The 27,133-nt window shown below is 38.5% G+C and overlaps 2 protein-coding genes across 2 annotated transcripts in view; both read left to right on the top strand.

Annotated features, from left to right (window-relative positions):
• The window catches only part of LARS2 (leucyl-tRNA synthetase 2, mitochondrial), a 204,955-nt gene that overhangs the window by 124,400 nt on the left and 53,422 nt on the right, over window positions 1-27,133 (top strand). The window contains exons 6-10 of the mRNA XM_044678902.1: window positions 1,160-1,267; window positions 10,590-10,749; window positions 16,366-16,470; window positions 22,399-22,514; window positions 25,186-25,469. Coding sequence (XP_044534837.1) covers window positions 1,160-1,267; window positions 10,590-10,749; window positions 16,366-16,470; window positions 22,399-22,514; window positions 25,186-25,469 — 773 coding nt within the window. The remainder of the gene's footprint in view (window positions 1-1,159; window positions 1,268-10,589; window positions 10,750-16,365; window positions 16,471-22,398; window positions 22,515-25,185; window positions 25,470-27,133) is intronic.
• Window positions 19,406-19,931, top strand: LOC123250504 (40S ribosomal protein S24). Its single transcript, XM_044679609.1, has one exon. The coding sequence runs from the start codon at window positions 19,437-19,439 to the stop codon at window positions 19,833-19,835; it is 399 nt and encodes a 132-aa protein (XP_044535544.1). The 5' UTR covers window positions 19,406-19,436; the 3' UTR covers window positions 19,836-19,931.

Here is a 27,133-nt window from a genome sequence, read left to right as displayed (position 1 = left end):
ATCCTTTTGTCAGGCAATCAAAGATTAAGTGACTTGCCCCAGATCACAAACTAGGAAGTGTCTGAGGCCAGAGTTGAACTCACATCTTCTGGCTCTCTATTCAATGAGCTGCCTAGCTGCCTTGTAAATTATATCTGAAGATTGTAACAGTTATCTGTAGAGATCTCTTTATTATCTCTGATAATCTGATAAGGACAGCTTAGTTGATAAGGAAATAAGGACAGGACAAGGGAATTGTCTTTTACCTCATGCTTCCAGCTCTGTCTCCAGGAGCATGGAGTTTATTATATATATTTCAAGACTCATTTCACACAAAAGAACCCCCCCACCCCCGAAACTTTGCAGATGAGCAGAAGTTACAAATTATGTCATATCAAAACACAAAAAGTCTCATTGGCTTCAGAACAGACCAAGGTCAAGGCTGAATTTTGACTGGATTCTTATCAGAAAGCCAAGTTGGGGAGTATTCCTCCCAGGGTCGAATTGCCCCCGCTAAGGTTTTGGCCTTGGCTATATCAGGCAGCTGCATTCCTGGTCAAAGGGGAACAGTGTGAACCCTTTAAATTCAGGTTTGCTAGGAACTTAAAGCTTTTCAATAAGGCCACAATACTTTTCAACAAGAAATCACAAGGATCACAAAAGGGGTCAAAAGAGGAGTCTCAGATTTTTATCTATTCTCTTATTGGCTTCCCACAGTTATCTAAGAAAATAAAATTGATATATTAAGATACACAGGGAAAAATAAATTTAAACTGAAAATTCAAGCCTGAGTCAATTTTTTAAAATAAATAAACTTAACCTTCCCATATTTAGTTTCCTGGCTCTGGGAAATACTGCACCAACTGCACCCACCAGAGCTAATTATCATCTTTTCTTAGCTGATTTTCTCTATGTCATAAAAATTTGGCAATTTTACAATTGTGAAGTCAATCAACTCAATTTTTAAGAAGTTGACTCTCAATTAACTATCCCTATTGTAATGGTGTCCAAACCACACTCTGTTCTTCTGGCTTAGAGTACATGACTAGGGAAGAATGCTGCTCCATGGTTTCCATTCAGTTCCCACACTTCATTTGTTTTGACCAATACATGAATATTTACATGAGTGTCTAAATGTTATAAACTCAGAGTGTCTCCAATCTCTTTTCCAATTTTATAGGCAATGTGTGAAGCTTTGGCTGACCTTCCTGAGTGGTATGGAATAAAAGGAATGCAGGCCCATTGGATAGGAGACTGTGATGGATGCTATCTTGACTTCACTTTGAAGGTGTGTCCCTGCTGAACAGATTTACTTGGATTAACACAATCTCTACAAATGAATATTTTTTGAACCAGTTGAGTCTAGGGCGACTGTTTCCATAATTTTATAGTTGAGATAGTTTGCAAGTTTGGGTTAATGTGTTACCTCCATAAAAAGTTCTCTGTGGATGCCTCATCAAGATATGGGGGAGACTCTGGGTTCTGGAAGACTATGCCAGAGGCACACAAACTCCAGCAGTTTCTACCATGCTGGAAAGACTTTGAATACAGCCCTAGTAGCACACTGTGTTTACTTTCTGAAGCCCAATGTAGTCAGATACAGAGAGGCCTATTGCCATGAGATGATGAGTTCTGTGGACATAACAAGGCATTAAACAAAGCAAAAATACTGAGGGGGGTCATGGTCCTCTTCAGTCCTTCCAGTAACTGTGACAGAGTGGAAGTCCTAAGGCAGAGGATGTTAAGAATCAGACAGTTCTTTGACTGTCTTTAGAGACTACAGTAACTGTGGGTGCTCTAAATAGGAAATCTTTATCTAAATACTAATTAGTTAACTGGAGGAAATAAATCATATCACTATTGGCATTCTTGGTTATACATGAAATCAGACAATATAAGGAAATTGTAATTCACTGGAAAGCAGACTCACAGGTTTGCCTCAGAGAGACCAATGAAAAGAGTTGGTCCAGTTAGTTTCATTCTTGTTCATGCCACATAATAGACATAATAAAAAAGATCATTATGAAAATAATTGGAGTTTATGGTTCAAGAGCTATTGCAAAAGATGAGTACATAGAGAAGGTTTGTGAACTAAGTGTGACCTAAATTAAATTAGCAGGAATTTTAATATTCCTTCATTGAAAACTTCATTGAAAAGATGGATATAGTAACTTCATTGAAAAGATGGATAGAGTTGAGAAAAGCAAAAAATATGTCAAAAACTATAGCTTTGGAACAAGAAACAAAAGAGACCAAAGGCTTACATACTATCCATAACATAACATATCACTAATGCTATATTCAAAAAAAGAGTTAGAAGGTGGGAAATGCGGAAAGTCTAACATAACATCAAGAAAAATGGAACTGACTTTAACAGACAGAAAATGAGTGGTGGCTGGTGTGGGGGCTGTTGCTAACTAACCTATTCATGTGTGATACAGATCATCAGTTTGTTAGAGCTAAGGTCAAAGTCAGCTCTGTGTTAGAAGATAAGATAAGAAAGACAAGGTGACATGCAAATGAACAATTCCAATATGAACCTATCCAAACATTCTTTTGAGAGCAGAAAACAGGAAGCAAGGGATACCCATCAAAATGGACTGTTACTATTTCCTATGAAAGTTTGACTTATGTAATGCAGTCACTGCAACATCGAGACCAAAAGAGCTTAGGAAATGTTTTAGGTAACAAGATACTTTTATCTCTGGCACCTGGAGAGACATGCCACCAAGGACAATACTAATTCATAATATAAATTCATTTGCAAAATCTTTTGAAAAAGAACAGTGGAAAATCATAAGCACTATCACCTATGATAAGCAGAAGATCTGACCAGACCCAGGTAAGCTAGCTCATAACAAAGGCATCAAGAGCATATCAATATGTCAAGATGAAGCTGTCAAAAGAATAAGAAGCAGATAGCTAGCTTTTATTTATATAGTACTTTAAGGTTCACAAAGCCTCTTATAATTATCCCATTTTATCTTCACAACAACTCTGGGAAGTAGGTGCTGTCATTATTTCTATTTTATGGATGAAGAAACTGAGGTAGACAGAAGTTAAGTGATTCACTGTGGTCATATATCTAGTAAATGTCTGAGGCCAGATATGAGTTTGGATCACCTTGACTCGAGGTGTGTTACCATTTCTGTGCTTTCCTCAATGGAAATGGAGCCTTCTGTTTTGACCCATAACAACTTAGTTCTCTGCTACACAAGAAAATAGAAATGACACTGAAGAAAATGAAGATGGTGAGAGAAGCTGGACCAGGACAGGTATATATGTGGAGGAGAGCCATGCTGGAGTGTACTGACAGATTGATTTTCAAGATATCTGAAACATGGAAATTAACCACACAATTGGGGGCAGGTTGGGGGGGTGAAATAGCAAACAGTATTACTAGTTTTTAAAAACATGATTGAAGGGACATTATTACCTACTAATCCATGTTATTCTTTATGAGAATGATCTATACTTGTAACAAGAATATCTTTGGGGGCAGCTAGGCAGCTCAGTAGAGCCAGGCCTAGAGATGGGAGGTCCTAGATTCACATTTGGCCAAAATTACACTTCTTAGTTATATGACCCTTGGCAAGTCATTTAACCCCTGTTGCCTACCTCTTACTGCTCTTCTGCCTTGGAGCTGATACTTAGTACTGATTCTAAAACAGAAGGTAGTGGTTAAAAAAAAAAAAAAAGATCTTTGATGAAAGTATGAGGTGGAAATAGGTACACTATCACAAATAGTATTCTGCAACAAATCACATCTTTATAGTCAAAACAATTAATTATCTGAAAGGTACAGAGAACAGAACATAGAATCTTATTATGTTTGGGTTGGGTTTTTTTGGTGCATTTATTTTTTAAACTCTTTTTTTTTAACCCTTACCTTCCGTCTTAGAATCAATACTTTGTATTGGCTCCAAGGCAGAAGAGTGGTAAGAGCTAGGCAATGGGGGTCAAGGGGCTTGCCTAATTTAAGTTAGGAAGTATCTGAGGTCAGATTTGAACCCAGGACCTCCTCTCTCTAGGCCTGGCTCTCTATTCTTGAGCCACCTAGTTACCCCATTGTGTTTTTTTGCTAATTTAAAATGCTTTTGAACTACCACACCAATGCAACTATCAACAATTTGGAAATAGGTCTTGATCAATGGCACATGTTAAAACCAGTGGAAATACGCATCAGCCATGGGTGGGACGGGGAGCTCAGGGGGTGAAGGGGAAAGTAAGAGCATGAATTATGTAACCATGTTAACTTTTCTAAAAAATAATTATTAATAAATGTTTTTAAAAAAGCTTTTGATTTGGTAGAACCAAATGTGCCTTTAAAGACTGTTATCTAATGAGGTTTCTATCACACCTATGTTAAGACCCTAAGAGATTCTTTTATAGATGCAACAACATAGCTAACTATTCAGTGATCCTCTGATTATGTATATTAAAGCAAGGTATAAATCAGAGAGACTTAATAATCACCAATATTGTTTGCCACTATCATGGAAGATTTCCAACAGAGTCCAAATGCAAGAAGGATTCCCTATAGACATGCTTCTTTTTGCAAGTGCTATGATACTGACTGATACTGTAAAATTTCCTAAGCAACCATTCACAATATAAAAATACTTTAAAATTATTTTTTCAAACAGATTAAGAAATAAAGTTGTTGGGGGATTTTATACAATCCTCAAATAGAAGAATTCACATTACTGTCTGAATCCCTGGTGAGAGTCCTCACCCAATCCTCTTTTGTTATTGTTTTGTTGTGATGGTTCAGCCATTTTTCAATTGTGTCCTACTCTTTATGACCCCATTTGGGGTTTTCTTGGCAAAGGTATTGGAGTTGTTTGTTATTATTTGATACCTTATATATACCTTATCCCATCTGGGGTGCCACACTGAAATAGGTAACTGCCTTTACAGTATAACACAAGGATAACACACCCACACACCCACAAGTGACAGGATACACAGGATAACAGAACCTACACAAGGGATGTGTGAGTTGAGTAAAAACACATTGGTTGGTGAATGACAGTTGGGAGTTACTGGTCACTACTCAAGCTGGGGAAAGACAAGGGTTGTAGGCTATCTTTCTGTGGGTTCTTTCTTGAGTTTGGAAGAAGGCACAGGAAGTATAGTAAAACTGTTTATTAAGAGCTTAAGGGTTAGGCATAGAGGGAATGGACAAACTAAAACTACTTATCTAATGGGTAAGTTCAAGGTCTAGGAGGTGGGACAAAACTATAATAGCTCTAAATTCAGGCTGACAGGTCCAGCCTGTAAGGTTAGGAGTGAATGTAAATCTCACTGCAGGGGTCCACTTCTGTTCCAGCGATGGTCACAGCCACCAGGAGTCGCAGCAAGTAAATCCACAAAGGGGGTGAAGTCAAGGAACTGAACTGGTTTGATATGTCCACCAACCAAACCAGATTCACTGCTCAACTTGATCTTTCCCAGGGTTGATGGTTTTACAGGAGACAGTTATTATTCTGGACTCTTCACCTCCAGCAGCTAAGAAAACCTGAGAGTCTCTCAGAAAAAAGATCTCTTTCCTTCCACCATTCCATGCTTAGAACACTCCAGGACTTGCCTGTCAGCCATCCAGTTAACTTATGTCTATTGCTAAACTTTCCCTAATTTTCTTATAACTTTTTTCAACAAGTTACCAAGGATTAAATTGAAGTAGCTTATATGTGAAAAGTGATGAGACCTCAACAAAAAGGAACATGGCCCCAAAAGGAGAGTCAAAGATATAACAAGAATGCAAGATAACAGATGGACAACCCACATACTACATTAGAACCCATTTTAAAAGATTCAATTTAAGAGTATTGAATAAATCTTCTGTAGAAAATTTATGAGAAGACAAGAATGAATCACAATCTTAGGTTACTCCTCTAGGATCACTGCCATGGCAGCTCGGTGAGCTATGTAGCCATGTAGGGTTACCTGTAATAGGTAAATAGACTGAAGCAGATTTTGCAAGCAGGCTAGAGGAAAAACCTTGACTGTTAGCATGGACATTCTAAATCAGGAATCGGCAACCTTTTTGGCTGTGAGAGCCATAAACACCACATTTTTTAAAATGTAATTTCATGAGAGCCGTATGGTGCTCACAGTACGTGCTACAGTGCCTGAAAAAAAATTGACTTTATGGCTCCTGCAGAAAGAGCCATATCTGGCCCTCAAAAGAGTCAGATATGGCTGGAGAGCCATACGTTGCTGACCCCTGTTCTAAATGGAATGAAGGAAAGAAAACTGTTTGCCCTTGGGGACTCTGGTCAAGCTGGGAAAGGGAGAGGGTGTAAGGAGCCCAAGGAGTGTGGAGTTACCACTGAGAAGGAAGAACTGCCAGGGAAGATCAAGTGAGTAAGAAGATCTAGCTGGGGTGGTGGACATCCCAGTCTGAGACAAGCTCCTTGATTATAGCATTTCCTGGATTTACCTTCTTGTGGACCCATTTCCTGTACCATCAAGAGGAGCTGAAGTGGACATGGCTTTGTGAGAGACCCATTTTCCTTCTAATCTGTAATAGTCTGATTGGTGACTTTATCCCATTCTCCCAGCCCCTGTGTGGGTCCCTAGTGATTAGATTCAGTGAGACCTTTCGTCATTATCCTTGACCCTCAATTATTATTAAAACCCTGTGTTTATAATTCTTTTGTCCTTGTACTACCCTGTCACTTGTTGGTTTCACAGACTCCCTGGCTAGGTGGGTCAGTGTGACAGTGAAGGCCCAACAGTCATTCCTGTCAACTGCCATTCCTCAAACTGCCAAACCCAATTTCCCTAACTTGTTTGGTTCCAGTCTATTGTCCATTCCTGTCTCCTATTCAGCCTTCTGAACCCAGATAAAATATATAAGTTAACCCCGGGTTTTACCTTAAGCATTTGGCTACCCGAGATGGTAGGTTAAGAGGAGGACTGGAAGTTCACTCTTGGACACACCGGGACAAACTGAAAGTGAGAGGGTTCTGAACATTCTGTGCGGGAGGATAGCCATTGGCTGTGGTCTGAAAGTTCCAAACCAGTGGTGAGCTACTCAGAACTGCTTACATCCTCCCTAACCTCCGCCCCCCCCCCAAGTTCATTGATAAAATTCTTGAGTGAAGCCAATTTACTATCAAGGCTGAAATAGCCACAAAGAAAGGGTTTTTCTCCATTTTTTTTTTTTGCCTTTTGCTGTTTGTGTCATCCTGTTTGATTGTAAGTTGATATTGTTGTAGGAATGTTGTTGTATTTGTATTAGATATTAGTCTTTAGTCTTTCATTGTGGCTAATAACACAACTGGATTGCTGTACCACTGGTCTTTTGTGTCAATGTTTGGGAAAATGGTAATTGAAGATTGTATTGATTATTTGCTATTGGGATTATGGCAAGGGATATTGTTTATCCCATACTTGTGGTTTAAAATCATACCCAGGAATTGCAGAATTATATTGAATTTTGAGGTAGCCCAACCTGTTCTTACTATAACTATTCTGGATATTATAACACACGCACCTATTATTGTTTTAACTGGTTACGTCATATACAAAATACGATGGATATTTTTCTGTATTAATTATTGTTACAAGATTGTGGTTACCTGGTGTTTTAGAGATTCAGAGTTGAAGCAATTGTTAAAGTTAATGCAAGTTAAAATAGACAATTTGGAGTTGTATATGCAAAGTGGTGGTGCTTATGGTCAAGCTCCTGGTAATGATGATAAACATGGTAATGATGGTAAAGGTGTTAAATCTGAACTTTCTAAGGGGCAGAATTGGAACAAAAGGCATTAAATAAGGGGGACGAACCAGTTAATCTTTTTCCGCTTCGAGATTTGTCTATCGTTTGCAATGATGGAATATTCCACATGAGGCAGCCTACCAGATTTAGAAACAAGGATGTAGAGAGCTTAAAGAGGAAAATCCCAAACTTTCACGATGATCCTGGGAAATTAAGATCTTTCGGGCATTTGTTAAAGTGCATGGCCCTGATTTTGAGGACTGTTGGTATGTTCTAGGGGAGATATTGTCTAATCATGATAGAAACAAGTTTGTGGAGGAAACCAGAAATACTGAAGGGATGACACCATGGCCAGAAGCCTGGGAGGAGCTGGATCTAAATTCAGTTCCTATTTACAGAATGCTCAAACAGGCAAGGAAATTTCTTATCAAGGTTATGGAAAAGAACTCGAGGTGCCCTAATGCTTGGTCTAAGTTTGAGAAAGTAGGGCAGACCAATCAGGAGACACCAGCTACATTTTTAGATCAAATCATCGAAGCTGCTGAAATTTACTTGGGCCTAAATGTCCTGGAAAATACCACCATATAACTTGTTAAGCATATATTTGTGAAAAATGCTGTTCCCCAGGTGAGGAAGTTTTTCAATGAGAATTATCCTGATTGGGAACTTCTTAGCCTGGATGAACTGAAACAAAAGGCTACCTATGTTTTTGCTCAGGAAAAAGGCAAAGTGAATGATGAAAAGGATGTAGTGATTGAGAGCCTCAGGAAACAACTTAGGGAGGCTAATAGTAGGGCAAATGAGAAGGAAATTAGTGAAATAAAAGCAGTGGCAGCGTTGAGGGCTTCTGAGAGGAAAAATAGTACTAACAACTATAAAAATAATGCTAATGTAAACACAAGATATCAAAGACCACAATCATGTTATGTGTGTGGCCAAGTTGGACATTTTGCAAGAGAATGCAGGTTTAGAAGGAGATCTTATGAGCAGAGGTACAATAATAATGGATTTGACTGACTTAATAATTATGGATATAGGGGAAATAATTGGAATAATGGATTTAATTATGGAAATAGCCAGCAAAATGTGTTCCATTGCCAAAATGCTTGCTGCCAGGGTATTCAAGCTCCTAAGATGGCAACAATGCAGGATTATATAAAGGCCGGAGAGCGAAGGAAATATAGCCATGTTGTCCAGAATGTTAATCACAGTAACCTGAATGGAGGGACGGCTTCATTATGAAGGTGTGCCCGAAATTCAGAAGTAATTAATCAAGATAATGAGAATAAAGTGAATATTGATGAAACTGTATGTGTTAAGGATAATGATAATGTAATTGTGGATAATGGAAATGGTGCACTTGGTGTTAATAATGATTTAATTGGTTTAAAATGATTTAATTTAATAAGAATTATTATGAGAAGACAAGAATGAATCACAATCTCAGGTTACTCCTCTAGGATCACTGCCTTGGCAGCTCAGTGAACTATGTAGCCATGGACTCTAGATGGACAGATCATCGTGGAGAGTTGAGACAAAAGGTTATCTACTGGAGAAGAAAATAGCAAACCACTCCAGTACCTTTGCCAAGATATCCCCATGGATAGTATTAAAATGACAAAAGATATGACATTGGAAGATAAGTCTCTCAGGTCAGAAGGTGTATGTATATCATATTTCTGGGGAAGAGTAGAGGACAACTACAAGTACCTCAGGCAGAATGAAGTGGCTGAGCCAAAACTGAAAGGAAACCCAGCTATGGATGTTTTTGGTTCCACCCACTTAATAATTTCTTAAATAAAAGTGCTACTACTCTTTTGAATTGTGGTGCTAGAAAAGACTTTGGAGAGTCTCTTGGACAACAAGGAATTCAAATCAGTCAATACCTAAAGAAATTAATCCATATTATTCATTGGAAGGACAAATGCTGAAGCTTGTATATTTTGGCTATATAATGAGAAGACAGGACTCATTGCAAAAGACCCTAATGTTAGGAAAGATTGAAAGCAAATGGAGAAGAAGATAGTAAAGGATAAAGCAGATAGATAGTGTCATGGAAACCATGACCATAGGCTTGGACATATTTGTGGAGATAATGGAGAAGAGAAGGACTTGGCATGTGGGTAATGAAGAATTGGACATGACTGAATAATATAGAAAGGTTACAGGGTGGAGTACCTACATCAACAAGATTATCATTACATGGAAGTATGCCTTAATATTGTGCCTAACTTCTTAAAACCTCCAGGATCTGAGAGATAGAGACCATTCAAGGTGCCCAGTTCTTGAAAATTTTACTGACCTCTATCTGTATCAGAACCTTTTTTTCAGTCAGTACTTTTACCCTGGTCCTTGCTTTTTTTTTTTTTTTCTCTCTTGTTGGATCCCATCCTCACTTCAGACTCCCTGATAAACTATTAGAAGGAGCCAAGAGAACACGCCAGCTTTTATTTGCAGGCTTTTATTTTGACTTCCAGGTAAGCGCTTCAGAACCCTTCTTGAAATGCATCAGTTGACTATATACTTCCTTGGGTTATCTTGCTCCTCTAGGAATAATATAACCTTAGCGGTTTTTTTAGTATTAATTTTTTAAATCACCATAATGTCAGTAAAAGTATATTTTTGAGCATAATTTTACTGTATTCTGTCTCCCAGGTGGGCACTGAAGGGTACTTTGAAGAAGTAACTTCTGATCCTTCTCTTCTTCTTTCCCTCCCCAAAGTCCTTTCTCATTGCCCTTCTCCCCACTTCCAACGATAGGTGATCGCTGGTTAGTAATGGAAAGGAAGTGTCAAAAGGAGGTTACTTTAAGAATGAAGATATCAGTGCATGTTGGAGAGAAAACTAAGAAATAAAACTTTCCTGTATTGTTTCCTGTCAGGTTAATGGCAAAGTAACTGAGGAGAAGTTGTCTGCATATGCTTCAACTCCAGAGGCTGTCTATGGAGCATCTCACATAGCTATCTTACCCAGCCATCAACTTTTACATGGCAATAGTAGAATAAAGGAAGTCTTCCAAAAGGCATTTATCCCAGGCAGAGGTGAGCTTTTAATTAAAGGATATTTGAAACATAATGTAATGTTTAGATGATAAAGTTCTTTGTATGTAGAGATCATATCTTCTCTTTACTTTATAGATCTTGTGGTTTTTGGTCAAGGAAAGAGACTAATCTGAGCTTTAAATGTTTTGCAGTTGTATAGCAAATTCTAACATGTAGATGAACATTTCTGGATAACTTGAAAATGGATTTCTCTTTCAACTTGAACATTTCTCCCTGGAGTCTTATTTATATGCTCCATTCTATCTGAAATATAAAAAATTTTCAATTAATGGATCTGTGCTTAATGATATATTAACACTGCTCGTAGAAGGTTTTTGATAAGTGATTTTTATGGGGAAATAAAATTATCAAGACTAATATTCTTGGGGGCAGTTGGGTGGCTCAGTTGATTGAGAAATAGGCTTAGAGACTAGATGTCCTGGGTTCAAATATGGCCTCAGACACTTCCTAGCTATATGACCCTGGGCAAATTACTTAACCTTCATTACCTAGCCCTTATCACTCTTCTGCCTTGGAAGCAATAACGGTATTGGGTAAGGTTTTTTGTTTGTTTGTTTGTTTTTTTAAAGAGGGTAATATTCTTGAAATAGTTAATCAAGATAGAATATTTCCTGATACTAGGAAATACTTAGGCAGATGAATGATGTCACTATACAATTCAGTAGCCAGATAGTTAGCTCTAAGAAATAGTCATTTTGTTTTAAACTTAAATTGCTTAGTGTCCTCTTGAAGGATGATGAAAAAAATCTTAATAAATTACAATTTTCAGTATGTCCCAGCCATAAATTTTGCTCTGTACCTACTCCAGAAGAAAGTTAGAAGTCTTTCAATTTGGAGGGGTGACTTAAATAAAGGGAAAGCTATAATTATTGTGAATGATTTGGGATAAGAACAGCTTTAAAGCGACCACTCTTGAAAATTTGTTGTTGTTGTTTAGTCATGCCAGTCATGTCTGACCCTTCATGAACTCATTCGTTATTTTCTTGGCAAAGATACTCGAGTGGTTTTCCATTCTCCTTGAAAAATAGGCAAACTAAAAAGGTGTGAATTTCTTGGGAAATGAGTGAGAGTGATTAAAAATGAACTAATACTGATGTAGGGTTTAAATGCTAGTGATCATAAAGTGTGGTGAATTCAGAGCATTTTAACATTTTCATATATTTTGGAGTGATTGAGAAATCATTTTGTAGAATATCCAGAATAGTATTTGGAGATACTCATGCATCTCCATGACTACACAGGTGTCTAAGACAACTATCTAAAATTAGGCATGTATAATGCATTTGGCCCTAGATAAAACATTGACTATATTCCACTGGATAATCTCTGAAACAATTACAAGTGAAATGCAAAGCTTATAAAATTTAACTGTCACATGACTCAAATACTAGATTTTTTTTATAATCATACTAATTTGTTCAACATCTCTAGATTATATCTACCTAATTAGACTCCTGGTTTTGAGCAGATGACATTGTTAGTGAAATCAATAGGGAAATTCATTAATGTGTAATTTTTCAGAAAGTCAATTATGATGGCTATGAAAATGTACTTTTTCTGCCCTTTTGAGGTTACATTTTTACAGTGTTAATGTTTCATCTTCCTCTCTCCTCTCTTCCCAGCATATGCCTTTTGTTTATGGCTGTTATCTATCATTAAAATGACTTTTTTTCCCTGTAAAATGTCAGTTTCCAAGCGATGAACCACAAATAATTACAGAAATACATAATTTGTATTGAATTTCATTTTCATGAGCTTGGAATCACCAATCTGAGTTCCCTCAGTAACTTAAATAATGACTATAACTTCAACTCAAGTCCCAGGCACCTGGGATTATCTGCCCTCTTATTCCTCAGCACTGTTAGAGATCATGATACTCTCACAGTCCAGGGCATTGAAGGACAATTATTTTTTCAGTTATCGTAGTACCCTTGAAGTTGGATGTTTTCCATTTGCTGGTCAATTCCTACTCTTAAAATCAAATTTTACCTCCTACATTTCTGACCTGTGTAACCTTGGACAAGTGACTTTACTCCTGTGAGCTTCAGTTTCTTCATCTCTCTAAGTAGGTGCTGGACAAGATGCCTTCAGAGCTCTGGAAATGGTCTTTTCCTTTTCCTTTTGTGCAGCAGCTCCTTTTCATGGCCATCAACTGATTTATAATCACTATGTCCCAGCCTTGCTTTAAAACTCAGCCCAGGGGCTTCCTTCCCCATGAGGCTTTTTGGGATCCTGTCTGCTCTCCAGATATTCCCACTCTCTGTCTTTTAAAAGTATGTTGTGTTATCTTATATATATATACCTGTGTACATTATTTCCACTTAGGAGAATCTAAGCTTTTTTTTTTTAAACTTTTCTGTCTTAGAATTTATTTGAGTATCAGTTCCAAAACAGAAAAGCAGTAAGGGCTGGGCAATTAGGGTTATGACCTGCCCAGGGTCCAGAAGTAGGGAATGTCTGAGGCCAGATTTGAATCCAACTTCCTAGTTGTGTAACCCTGGGCAAGGCACTTAACTTCAGTTGCCTACCCTTTTCCACTCTTTTGACTTGGAACTGATATTTAGTATTGATTCTTAGACAGAATTTTTAAAAATGATAAAAGTAAAAACAAGTATCCAGCTCTGTGGGGCAGTGTATGGAGTGCTCAGCCTGGAATCAGAATGATCTGAATTGAAATGCAGCCTCTGACACTTACAAGAGGTGTGACCCTGGGCAAGTCACTTAATCACTGTTTGCCTTGATTTTTGCAACTGTAAAATGGTGATAATATTACCTCACTCTCCAAGGTTGCTATGAGATAATATTTGCAAAACACTTTGCAAGCCTTAAAATAACTTATTATTATTATTATTATTATTATCATAATTTATAGAGTACTTATTACTTTTACTAACTCATATTTTATGGAAATATTCTAATTACAAAGTTGTTCTCATTAGACCCTTACAATGACACTAGAAGAAGGTCATAGTAATGTTATCCCCATTTTGCAGATGAGAAGACTAATGTTCATAGAAATTCGATGACTTATTCAAGGTTGCCCAGCTATCAAGTGGTAGTTGGAACCTGAATGGAAGTCTTCTGATATTAGAACAGTGCTTTATCTAGAAAATTATCATTCTAAATTATCAAAACTGAGGAAAATAAATAGGTCTGTACCATCTATGATGCCTCTAGATTTAGTGCCCCTCTAAGGTAGTCTGTCTTTGGGAAGTGGGCTGGTCTTAGAGTTAGAAGACCCAAATTCAAATTCTGTCTCAGGATCCTGCTTGCTCTGAAACTATAAACAAGTCACTTCAAAGTCTCTAGGCATCAGTTTCTATATCTGTAAAAAGAGTCTAATAATACTCCTGCTCCCTGCCTCACAGGATAGGGAAATATTTTGTAAACCATAAAGTGCTATATGAATGTTGTTCATCATCATCATTATTTCTGTTAATGTTGCTAGACAAGTGAAAGATACTTTTCCCCTGTGCAGATTCCCCTGGACAGGGCAGGAGACAAGGAATGAGAAGCAATCAGGAGCAAATTTGGCCTTTAAAAATAAGCCATCATTTAATTAGCCAAGATCAGTAAACTTTTGAAGCTTTCTTTTCCCCCTTTTTTTCCCACTGTTGGTTTACAGAATGGCCTGATGACATTGTATTAACACAGGATCAGAATTTGTGGGAGAAAGGCTGTTGTTTGCATTTTAAAATAGAAAAAGCTATAAGTAAGAGATAATTAACAAGCATGCTTTGTCAGCCATATCACTGTCTTTAATTAAACTAATAGAGAATATAACTTCATATATCTTTAAAATACTAAGTAATAGAAATCTGTTCCTCTTGCCTTATGTGTCATTTTGCCTTAATGCCTTACATAAAATCTGTCTGTTTGAGTGTGTGTCTGGCATAAATTCTTTTTTTATTATTATTTTTTTAAATCTGGGTCTTTAATTTTATTTTTTTATAAAATTTTTCCATGGTTACATGATTCAAGTTCTTACTTTCCCCTTCACCCCCCAACCCCCACCCATAGCTGACGCACATTTCCACTGGTTTTAACATGTGTCATCAATCAAGACCTATTTCCATATTATTGATAGTTACACTGGTGTGGTCTTTTCGGGTCTACATCCCCAGTCATGTCCGCATCAACCCATGTGTTCAAGCAGTTGTTTTTCTTATATGTTTCCTCTCCTGCAGTCCCTCCTCTGAATGTGGGCAGCATCTTTACCATAAATCCCTCAGAATTGTCCTGTGTCATTGTATTGCTGCTGGTACAGAAGTCCATTACATTCGATTTTACCACAGTATATCAGTCTCTGTGTACAATGTTCTTCTGGCTCTGCTCCTTTCGCTCTGCATCAATTCCTGGAGGTCTCTCCAGTTCACTCTGGCATAAATTCTTGAATAAACAAAGGACATACAACCCAGATGGAACTGTCATGTGAATCGCGTTGGTTTTTGTAATCACATGATGCCATTTAGTACTATTAGCTGAACAAAGTCTGTTTGGATTCCTAGTATGGGTTCCATTTTAATAGATGATGGAAGCCATGAAGTGTATCATTTGGGAAGTACCTTAAAAACTCCAGAAGCTGCTATAGGCCCTCTTCCTCAGGTGCTCCCATGTTCTTAATTATAACCAGATCCTCATGGTTTGGTGTCTCTTTTCCTGGACGGAAAATGGCTTCTCTGAATGACCCTCAAGTGCTCAATACACACTGGCTCAGTAGTCTACAGATTCCTAGTTTCGTTCATGTGGATACACCCCTCCCCACCTTCACCCCCTGCATCACTGATGCATGTCACAAAAAGGGTTTGGCTATAAATGAGTCACTTTTGCTGAGAAGTTTCGTCACCTGCCCTTCCAAACCTGGCTAGGTTGGTCCTTGCATGACAAACTTACAACCCAATGACCCATGGTCACTCCCAACCACATTGAGGCCCTCTTGTAAGGCTTGTTTTTTTTTTTATATTTTTGCCACAACATGGTCTTAAGAACCCTGATCAGGAGGAAGAGAGAGGAAAGAAAGGTTATAAAAGGATGAAAAATGGAAATGGAACTGAATTAGGGAGCATTTACCTTATTTTCATGTAGTAGAATAGTAATTTGTGGAATAGATTGGTGGTTTTACAGAGGACATGAGAATCCTTTAGACTGTAGATGGGCATAACTACATTATAAGAAAAAAAAGGATACTTAGAGGAAATCTTTTTCATTTGTAATTAATAAAAATCTACCAAGGCTCATTTCTGACATTTTTACTTGCTCCCTCTCACCCAATTTAAATTCTCCGGCTTCTGCATAGATTATTTAATGCAGCTCCTTTTTGGGGTAATTGTTTCACAACTCTGGAGTGAGTCAGTGGAGACAGACATTAAAACACTTAGCTTTGGATGGGCAACTGGGATTTTAGGTCCATTCTTTTTTACTTGAGCATTCATCATTTGTGTACTAATTCCTAAGTTCAGTGGTCAGCCTCTTTAACAAGTATGACACAACCCAGACTTGGTTTCCCTCTTTTGCTGATCATCTGTGAGATTTTATGAGTGGTAATCAGGACCCAATTTAATAGATGATACACACATTTCTTGCATTCATTTTCAGATTGTCTCACACCTGTGACTGCTATAAACATGCTCACCGGGCAAGAAATCCCAGTTGTTATTGTAGCCAAAACAAAATTGGAAGGTTCTCTAGACACAAAAATAGGTAAGTAGTGGTTGAAAATGGTTTATAAGGATATACTTTGTCATAAAGTTGGAATACTGGCATGTTGCTCTTGGCCAAAAAACATACTATATTGTCTTAAAAGGATGAATTTCAACTTTGACAGAAAAGGAAGACCCACTCTGGAGACTGTATTTTAGAACCAAGAAGAATTGATTTCTAGTCATTCTTAAGACATACCAGCTGTGTATCCTTGGGCAAGTCACTTAACCTCTTAATGTTCCAGTCTACCCTTTAAGACTGTGTGTGTCAGGGAAGGCACTAATCTTCATGAGTTGAGGGGACTCCCTCATTCAGAGGGATACAGAGTCTGTGTCCCTCGATTTCCTGTGTCTTTTGAGAAGATCTTAGCACATTGCTGTACACATAGTAGGAACAACATCATTAAATATCAGGGGAATGGTGAAAAAAAATGAAAGAAACTTTTCCTTTGCCTATTTGGTTTTTATATTATTTACAGATTTGATATTTATATTAATTACAGATATTTTTAATAATTATGTTATATTATTTTATCCCTTCTCTCCTGGCTCCCTTCTCTCTCTCTTTTCCCCTCCTCATCTCTCTTCCCCAACATAGAAAACCATTCCTATATAACGAGGCTAAAAAAGAAGGGGGGGAGCAAGAGTCAGCATAATTAAGTAGCAGCAATATGGTCTGGAATATATGGAATGGAGCTATATCCCTAAAAGATGAAAAACCAATAGAAAGCTGTCTACAGAGTTGGAGGAGGCAGAGCTACGCATTTACCAAGCACTCACTATGTCTGGCCCCATGGCTAAGTACATTATCAGTTTTATCTCATTTGATCCTAAATACTTGCATTGGCTACAAAATTAGCAGCCTGAGAGAGCCCAAAGGGCCAGTGCCCTAGAAACACTGTTTTTCTTGTGGCACCAAACTCCATTTTCTAGGAAGGATTAAATTGAGGGGCTATCTAAGGAGAAACCAGGCTCCAAATCATTTAGGCATCACTCATCTCTGCCCATTCTCATTTTTAAAGTTTGATGTTTAAAGAAAAGAATTTCAGGGAAACTAGGTAGAACAGTGGATAGAGTGCCAGGATTGGATTTGGGAAGGCTAGGCCTCATGCACTTCCTAGCTATATGACTCTGGGCAAGTCACTTAACCCGATTGCCCAGCCCTGCTGCTCTTCTGACTTAGAACTGATACTAAACCAAGGAAAATAAGACAGAAGGTAAGGGAGAAAGAAAGAATAAAAGGAAAGGAAGCAAACAGGGAAAGAATTTTTCATTACTTACTTGTTTCATTCCTAATATTATTTATTAATAAACCAGATACTACAGCAGCTCAAGGAAATTCCTTGCTGGCTTAGTTTGCTTGCCATATTTTGTGCCTGAAGAGAGGCAAGTAATGCATTATAGAGAGAAGACCAGCCTCAATATGGGAAGGCCTGAGTTCAGGTCTTACCTCTTAAACACATACTAGCTGTCACATTGGTCATCACTCACTACCTCTTCATCCTTTAACCCCCTACTCTTCAGCTGCTGACAGGTACCCATATGCACTGGCAGAGGGAGTTTCCTCATTAGCATTTCCCTGTATCAATGAAAACACAGTCTGGTCTGGAAAACAAAACAATAAAGACTGAGTCCTTGGAAATGGAGACAGGTCCCAATTACACGAAGAAGGAAAAAAAGGAATCTCGTTTTTAAATCTTTAGGGATATTTTTCTAACCCATCCAAAACCTAACTTGGGTGAAATCTGTTTTCAGGAGTGTTATTTAACAATTCCAAGCAGAGCAGACCTAACCAGATAGAACTAGATTTATTTGAGCCTTTCCTTTAGGATAATACTAAGTATTTCATATTCCGTTGTGTTTTTACATGACAACCAGTCTTCTCAACCTTTTTCCATCTTCCATGATCAGATACATTTTACTTTAAGATTTATTAGGTGACATTTTCCTTTGCAATGTTTATCTTGTTCCTAATCACTCCCTTTGGTGATACAATTGGTAATTCTTTTCCCCTCTTGGTTCCTTCTTTTGGGGGCTTTATGACTTGGTTTGTAAGTTATGTTGGGAGGGAGGGGTGAAGGGAAGGTAGGTAGGAGGAAGGATGGATGGGAAAAAGGAGAGAAGAAGGTAGAGGAAGGGAAAGGAAGGTAGCCCCAGAGCCCTTCGGGGCTCAAATAAAAGGTCAGAGAGCAACTTGGGGTTTAGAATAGCTAGGTTTTATTTAGATTAGGAAAGAGAAAGTTTAGGTAGGGGAAAAGGATCTCCTTGGCCTCCCGAGTAGAGAGAGTCCAGGCTCAAGAAAGCAAAAAGGCTCCAGAGCCCTCTCTTATACTTTCTCTGACACCTCCCACAAAGGGAGTCTCCCAGGGCTTAGAGTAATTGTAAATGACACCGTTACTAACATGTTTTTCCCTTCATTATTCCTCAGCTGGTCCCTGAGTTAGCTCCCTTAGTAACTTAGTTTTTCCAATAATTGCTGCTGTTATATCTCTTGCTTTCCTTAAAATTGTTTTGTATCATTGACAAATTATAGAAATACGCAGTCAAAAACAACCTTTTTTGGTATTATTTCCATCATATTTTTTCCTTCTCCTACCCTAGTTTCTTCATGTATTACACCCTAAATGTGTGATTTGTACCAAATATAGAGGCAAACAAATGTCAAGAGATTGTGATTGGGGTGTCACTTCTTAAAGTTTTCTGTATAGTGGTAGAAGAATCATTTCCTGGGAGCAGAACAGACAAGACTGTTGCAAATTATCTCACCCACAGCAACTTTCTGATTTTTCATCAGAACCAGCCCTAGGCAAAATTGGAGATTGAGCAAGTTTATTTTTGGCATCTGTGTCTTGCCTGGGCTTACTTCTCAAAAGGGAGGGAAGCATCCAAGAAACCACTAATCCCTTTGTATTAAAAATTAGTTTACTGCCTTTCCCTCTCCTGCTGCTCGAGGAGCCGGCCGCCACCATGAATGACACTGTAACCATCAGAACCAGGAAGTTCATGACAAACAGACTTCTGCAACGTAAACAGATGGTCATAGATGTTCTTCATCCTGGAAAGGCCACAGTACCTAAGACTGAAATTAGAGAAAAACTGGCCAAGATGTACAAAACAACTCCAGATGTCATTTTCGTCTTTGGATTCAGAACCCATTTTGGTGGTGGCAAAACAACAGGCTTTGGCATGATTTATGATTCCCTTGACTATGCAAAGAAAAACGAACCAAAGCACAGACTTGCAAGGCATGGCCTGTATGAGAAGAAAAAGACATCAAGAAAGCAGCGAAAGGAACGAAAAAACAGAATGAAGAAAGTCAGGGGTACTGCAAAGGCAAACGTCGGTGCTGGCAAAAAGAAGGAATAAAAGGCACGCACTATGGATGGTGTTTATCCGTGAAGATAATATGGATTTTTTCATCAGGGCATAAATAAACCTTGTACACACTTCAAAAAAAAAAAATTAGTTTACTATATTAATTTTCCCAAGGGTTTTTTGCATTTTTAAAAGAGGATGGGGAAAATAACCAAAGGAGTGGATTTCTAGTAGTAGAATTTTCAAGTTCTGTGTCTCTTGGATAGAAGTGACATTTTAGGACTAAGAGATGAAATCAGAACCTTCCCAGGACCCCTGAAATTATATCACATAAACCACCACCTATTTGGCCTATTTGTAAGACAGTCTTGGTTTTTAGTCTTGTTCAAGTGATTTCTAAAGCTTGCTCTGTGATATAGTGGAAAAAGCCAACTCTGGAATCAGAGGGCCTGAGTTCAAATCCTACATTGTATGCTTCCTCTCCCTGTGACCCTGAGCAATTCAATTAACCTCTGTCTCAGACCCTTCATCTTTAAAATGAGAAAGCCAGGGGCAGCTGAGTAGCTCAGTGGATTGAGAGCCAGGCCCAGAGATGGGAGGTCCTAGGTTCAAATCCGGCCTCAGACACTACCCAGCTGTGTGACCCTGGGCAAGTCACTTGACCCCCATTGCCCACCTTTACCACTCTTCTGCCTAGGAGCCAATACACAGAAGTTAAGGGTTTAAAATTTAAAAAATAAAATAAAATTAAAAATAAAAATAAATAAATAAATGAAATGAAATGAAATGAAATGAGAAGGCCAGCCTCTGAGATGACTCTGAGATCCCTTTCATTTCTAAGTCTTTTAATTTTACAGCCACAATGCTTCCTTGACATTCAGCTCTATCAGTTCTTAAATTTTACCTTCTGATGCCTTTCCCCAAACACAAATATTGCCAAACACTAATTTTAAGTACTTTTTCTTCAAATAGTCTAATTACCCAAACATAGAGTGTACTTTTAAAAATGTTAGTGATATTAAACATAGGAGCTACTTTTGTTTGGTTGCTTGCTTGCTTTTAAGCAGAACTTGGGGCCCTTCAGCTTCTTATATCTGGGTCCCTCCCAGCTTAAACTGGGAGCAAGGTGTAGGAGGAAGGGGAATTTTGGTGGTGAATTAAGGGAGTATTAGAATGGTGCTGGAAGAACTGCGGAGTGGGTGGCCATACTACTCGGATATAAAAGTCAGGATCTCCTTCAGGCTGTTGCAAGTTAACCTATCAGTAGATGATTGTGCTAAAGCAGTGTTCTTACTTAAGTGAAATCACTCTTATCACATGAGGAAAAATTCCCATCCCTAAGGTTTCTTTCCATAGACCTACACTTTGCTCTAAGTTAATGTTCAGAGGGTCCTTCTTAGAAGACTAACCTCAGGGGGGCAGCTGGGTAGCTCAGTGGAGTGAGAGTCAGGCCTAGAGACAGGAGGTCCTAGGTTCAAACCCGGCCTCAGCCACTTTCCAGCTGTGTGACCCTGGGCAAGTCACTTGACCCCCATTGCCCACCCTTACCACTCTTCCACCTATGAGACAATACACCGAAGTACAAGGGTTTAAAAAAAAATAGAGAAGAAAAAAAAGAAGAAGAAGAAGAAGACTAACCTCAGCTGCTTCCCCGAAGGCTACACCTTGGCTTTGGAATCAGAGAACTTGGGTTCAGATAAATCCTAGCTCTACTTCTTTTTCCTGTAGGATTTGGGGCAAGTTCTTTTTCCTCCTTTCAAAATTGAGGGGAAGCCAGGCTCCCTTCCAGTTCAGAATTTATAATCCTCACTTTCCTCACTGCCACAAAATGGTCTAATACACCAAAGAACACCTCAGGAATTACAGTTTTGACATTTGACCCTGCTGGATTGATTGATACAAACTTGTTATAGACTGTTGTTTTTGTTCAGTTGTGGCTAACTCTTCATAACCCTGTTTGGGGTTTTCTTGACAAAGATACTGTAGTGGTTTGCCGTTGCCTTTGCCAGCTCATTTTACAAATGAGGAAACTGAGGCAGGTGGGGTGAAGTGACTTGCCCAAGGTCATCAAGCTGGTAAATGTGTGAGGCTAGATTTTAATTCAGTTCTTCCTGGCTCCAGGGTCAACGCTGTATCCACTGTGTCACCTAGCTACCCTTTTTTATAGAATCAGAAGCATTGAACCCTAAAGTGTTAAGATAATATACCCCATCACCCAAAAGATTGATTTTAGAAACCATATTTTCACAAGGAATATTGCATGGGTTTAAGTAAGATAAATGTCTGCTTAGAAGGTAGTATTTTTCTTGGTAATGGTCAGGGCACTGCCCCATAGCCTGCAGAGCAAGGGCATTATCCTAGTAGGGGTTTGAAATCCAATAGTCAGCCTCCAGCTCCTGAGCACATTACTTACTATACACTGTCAATAGCAATCCCAGAGAGATTTCAAGAGCCTTGTGAGCTAAGGTAAGTTTTAAAGCAGCACACTCCATCCACTGAAGAACCATCTCTCTAATGGTGCAAAAGTTGTCTGTCCCTGGAGAATATGGAAAGAATGGAACAGTCTCCAAAGTGTTGTCATGGAAACTGTTGCTTGTTTTCCCTTTCTGGATAGGAATTCCTGCCACTAACCCAGAAGATGCCAAAATAGCCCAAAATCTGGATCTGCCTTTCACAGAAGTGTTAGAAACCTTGTCAGATGGCACTGAAAAACTAATCAATTCTGCCGAGGTCAGTGATATTCCTTTCCTTTCTCTTCCCTTTCTTCCTTTTTTTCCCTTTTCCCTCCCATTTCTTTGAAAATAGCAAAAGCAGCAAGATGTAGCAAATAGAAAGCTGGCATCAGAGCCAGGAAGACCTGGATTCAAGTCTCACCTCTGACATATGCTGGCTGTGTCATCTGAACAAATCATGCCCTTGATAACTCTCTAAGAGCATGTTGCAGAGAAAGGTGCTAACCAGCATTGGTAGGAGAGTTTCATCATCTGGGAGCTCCCTGTACCAATGAAATCACAAAGCTAGCCTCCATCCCTTCTTAGGGTATGAGCCTCAGAGCCAAACCACAAGACATACTGCTTGATATTGTAGTCTTTCAGGGCCAAATTAAACCTATTTTTCCCCCAAAGGGAGATATAGACTTGGCTACTCATACTCTTTCTAGATGCCGTCATATCCCTCAACTTAAAGCTGTATTTTTTTTCCTTAACCTGAGAAGGTAACCATGGATTCCTTGGGATTATAACCATAATGTAGGTGTCGGGGAAGAGACATACAGCTTAAATAAAAGGACTGCTTTCAGGATTGCCTGGTTACCTAGGAAATATGGCCCAGGCTTGCCCAGGACTGCAGAACTAGCGAGTTGACTGAGCTGACCTAGAAGCCAGGCTTTTCCTTCCACTGTTTCCCTATGTTGCTTCCCATCCATGGGCAGCCTAAAGCAAACAGGCTTTGAAGGTGGGCAAATATGGTGAGATCTGAGTTTGAAGCTACCATTTCTAATTGTTCTGAAATGTGTGATCCTTAATGGGGAAATTGGCCTAAAGAATTAAAAGCAACTATGATCAGAGGAATGGCCAAATTTTCTCCTTTTAAATAAAATAGTCATTTGCCACACATGTTCAGTATGGGACTCAGTAGTGCTGAGGTGTGGAAAGCCCTAACACCCTAAATTGAAACTATCGATCTAAATAAGGTTTTGGAAATGTATAGATAAATGTCTTTCCTAAAGATTGGTAACTGAAAAGTAATGAATGACATTTAGAATTTTCTTTGAGGGAGTTATGTAGTTGCCACTTGGGCTACAGGAAAGCTATAAAAAGTTAAAAGAATTATTTCATTAAATTTAGAGGTTGAACTAAATGATCCCTGGATTATTTTCCAATGCCTAGGGTTCTTTGATGTTATGATACAAAGCTCCTAACTTCTCTGAGCCCTGGTTTCCTCATCTGTAAAATAGGTACAACAACATCCACCCTAGTTGTCTCACAAGGTTGTTTTGAGGGAGAAATTGGATTTGCAAACACTTTGAAGAGAATCTTAGAAATGGAAGGTTGAGTGAGTGTGATAAATCATATTTATCCAAGATTATAGGATCATTAATTTAGAGCTAGCAAAGAGCTGAGAGGCCATCTAACCTAACCCCTCAGTTACAGGTGAGGACATTGAGACAGAGCTGTCAGACAGCGAGGAGTAAGGTGGAATTCAAATCCAGGCCTGATGCTTCCATGTCTGACCCTGGATCCATTATGTCATGTGGCATCTGAAAGAAAAAGCGTCGTCATCAATTTGGAAGGTTCATTTTCTAAACTTTTGTTGTTGTTTGATTTTGTTTTATTTCAGTAAAGTGCCAGTGTAGAGAAAAACTATGGCCTTGGAGTCAGAAAACCTACTGGGGCAAGTCACTTGTACTAAGCTTACCCCACCAGGAAATACAATAAAGTGCTCTTTAAATTTAAATTGTTAGGGGGCAGCTGGGTAGCTCAGTGGATTGAGAGTCAGGCCTAGAGAGGGGAGGTCCTAGGTTCAAACCTGGCCTCAGACACTTCCCAGCTGTGTGACCCTGGGCAAGTCACTTGACCCCCATTGCCTAGCCCTTACCACTCTTCCACCTAGGAAGCAATACACAAAAGTTAAGGGTTTAAAAAATAATAATAATAAAAATAAAATGAAAAAGAATTTTTAAATCATTAGCAAAAAAAAGCTTCCGTTTTACAGTAGTTACTATTTCTGTGACATAAAAATTAAGTGTCACAGTGGATTGGATAGGTGTATCAGTGGTGCTGATGGCTTGAACCTCTAATGAATATTCCCACACCAAAAACAAGACATGACTGTGGTTGTAAAGATATTCCTTCCCAAGGAGAAGATAGTCAGGAAAGAAGCTAAATCTAGACCCAATCAATTTATCACAAATAAATGTTCCTGAATTTATGGAAATAAGATGATTAATTAGGAGGAGAGATAAAAAAAAAATTTCCTTTTGTTGCCTACAAAAATGGGCTGAAAGGGCTCATGGCCTCCCTGTATTGTGGAAATAATAGAAGAGCAAGGCAAGACAAGAAAACGTACATCTACAAAAGTATTCCACTGATACAAAACAATTAAAAGGGGCTTTGTTATCAAGTGCTAATAAATGTGGAACACCTTTATTATAAAATAGCTATGTTTAAATAACACTGTAAGGTTTGCAAAGGACAAGCATTTTCTGAGCACTTAATACCTTCCAGGCACCATGCAAGCCAAACAATAATGCTTACATGCCTCTTTGAGCAGTAAAAGGTATGTTAGCATATTTTTAAAGCTTCGATGGAAAGGGTCCTTGGAAAAAAGTCAGATGGAAAGAGAAATGATGGGTGTGGTGCCCTTATCCATAGAAAAATATGGTTTCTTTTTCCTTCCTCAGTTCACAGGCATGACTAGGCAAGCAGCCTTTGAAGCCCTGACCCAGAAAGCCAGAAGTAATGGAGTAGGTGGAGATTTAACAAGTAATAAACTAAAAGACTGGCTGATATCTCGCCAGCGTTACTGGGGAACACCAATTCCTATGATTCATTGTCAATCCTGTGGAACTGTTCCTGTGCCCTTGGAAGACTTACCTGTGACTTTACCCAATATCTTGTCCATCACGGGCAAGGGAGTATCCCCTTTGGCTGCAGCCTCAGAGTGGATGAACTGTTTTTGCCCCAGGTAAGGAGCAATATGTTTCTTGAAATCAAAGTGTATTTTACCCAAATTTACTCTACATACTTAACATCTTCCTTCTGCTAATGCCATTCTTTTCTTCCACAAATTATACCAGGTGGGAAAGAACACATGTCTTTTAGGGTATCTTCAATAATTGAAAAAAGAGGATATAAAATGGTCTGTCCTAATATCTGAGAATTTTAGTGCCTTCTCATGTCTTGCCAACCTCCAGCCATATTAATTCATATTACTCTTTCTAACCAAAATGGTATCATGGACACCGAACTAGTCAGAAGATCTAAATTCAAATCCTGCTTTGATATTTATTAGTCTTGGGCAAACAATTGAATATCTCTGAGCCTCACCTTTCTCATCTGTAATGTGGAGAGATAAGAAGATATACTCCCTAGAATGTTTATAGATTACTCAAGTGTCACATCTTTATATCATGTTTATTTATCTCCAAGAAGAAAGTCAAGAAGCACTAGGCATGTCAAACATCAAAAAAATCATTAAAAATGAAATTAGCTATGTCTTCAGATTGGTTGAAAACAACTAATTGCCACTATAGAAGTTATTTCAGAATCAACTATGAATATAATCACATCCTTGTCTAGCAAAGGTCAAAATAAATGCCAAATTTGAAGAAAGCATAAAGATGAACATAAAACACTTCATATAATTAGAACCTTTCTAATAAACTTGATTCCAAAAATACAAATAGGAGTGCATTGACTCTAATTGGCATCATCATTTTTTTTTAAACCCTTACCTTCCATCTTGGAGTCAATACTGTGTATTGGCTCCTATGCAGTAAGGGTAGGCAATGGGGGTCAAGTGACTTGCCCAGGGTCACACAGCTAGGAAGTGTCTGAGGCCAGATTTGAACCTAGGACCTCCCATCTCTAGGCCTGGCTCTCAATCCACTGAGCTACCCAGCTGTCCCCTGCATCATCATTTTCTAGAGAAGTTTAAATGATATAAAAATAATTACTATATTGAGACAGCTGAGTGGCTCAATAGATTGAGAGCCAGGGCTAGAGATGAATTGTTCTGGGCTCAAATGTGGCCTCAGACACTTCCTGGCTGTGTGAGTCTGGGCAAATCATTTAATCCCCATTGCCTAGCCCTTAACTGCTCTTCTGCCTTGGAACCTCTACACAGTATTGATTCTAAGGCAGAAGGTAAGGGTTTAAAACAATAAGAAGAATGACTACCTTAGCTAATAAACATTTGCCACTTTCCTTGCCAAAGGAGATATGACAGCCAAGAGTATCTCTAGTTTATAATATTAACTCATTTTCAAAACGTTACCGAGGTAAAAGATTTTTTTAAAAATCACAGAATCCTAAATTTAGAGCTGAAAGGGACTTTAAAAGGCATCTAGTCCAACCCCCTCATTTTACATTAAGCTTCCAAGAATTTGCCTGAGGCCACACAGGTGGTGCACATTCAGACTAGGGTTGTAACTGAGGTCCCTGGATGCCAAATCAAGATTTCTTTCTCTTAGACCACTCAGCCTTCCAAACTGACCAAAAGTGGAAAAAGCAATCAAAGGGAAAATGAACCCAGAGGAAACTTAGCATGAGAACTAACTAAACCAGTTCATCTCAACTGCTGTTATAGATAAAACTCAGAATATAGCTAATATTTTTTTTTAAATTCAG

The sequence above is a fragment of the Gracilinanus agilis genome, chromosome 5 (genome assembly GCF_016433145.1).
Source record: "Gracilinanus agilis isolate LMUSP501 chromosome 5, AgileGrace, whole genome shotgun sequence".
In the NCBI taxonomy this organism is placed as follows: Eukaryota; Metazoa; Chordata; class Mammalia; order Didelphimorphia; family Didelphidae; genus Gracilinanus; species Gracilinanus agilis.
Note: the sequence above shows the minus strand (reverse complement) of the source record. Positions and strands in the feature narration are given on the sequence as shown.

What these genes read in the sequence shown, in the direction of transcription:
- LOC123250504 (XM_044679609.1), top strand. Translation starts at nt 19,437, where the DNA reads ATGAATGACACTGTAACCATCAGAACCAGGAAGTTCATGACAAACAGA.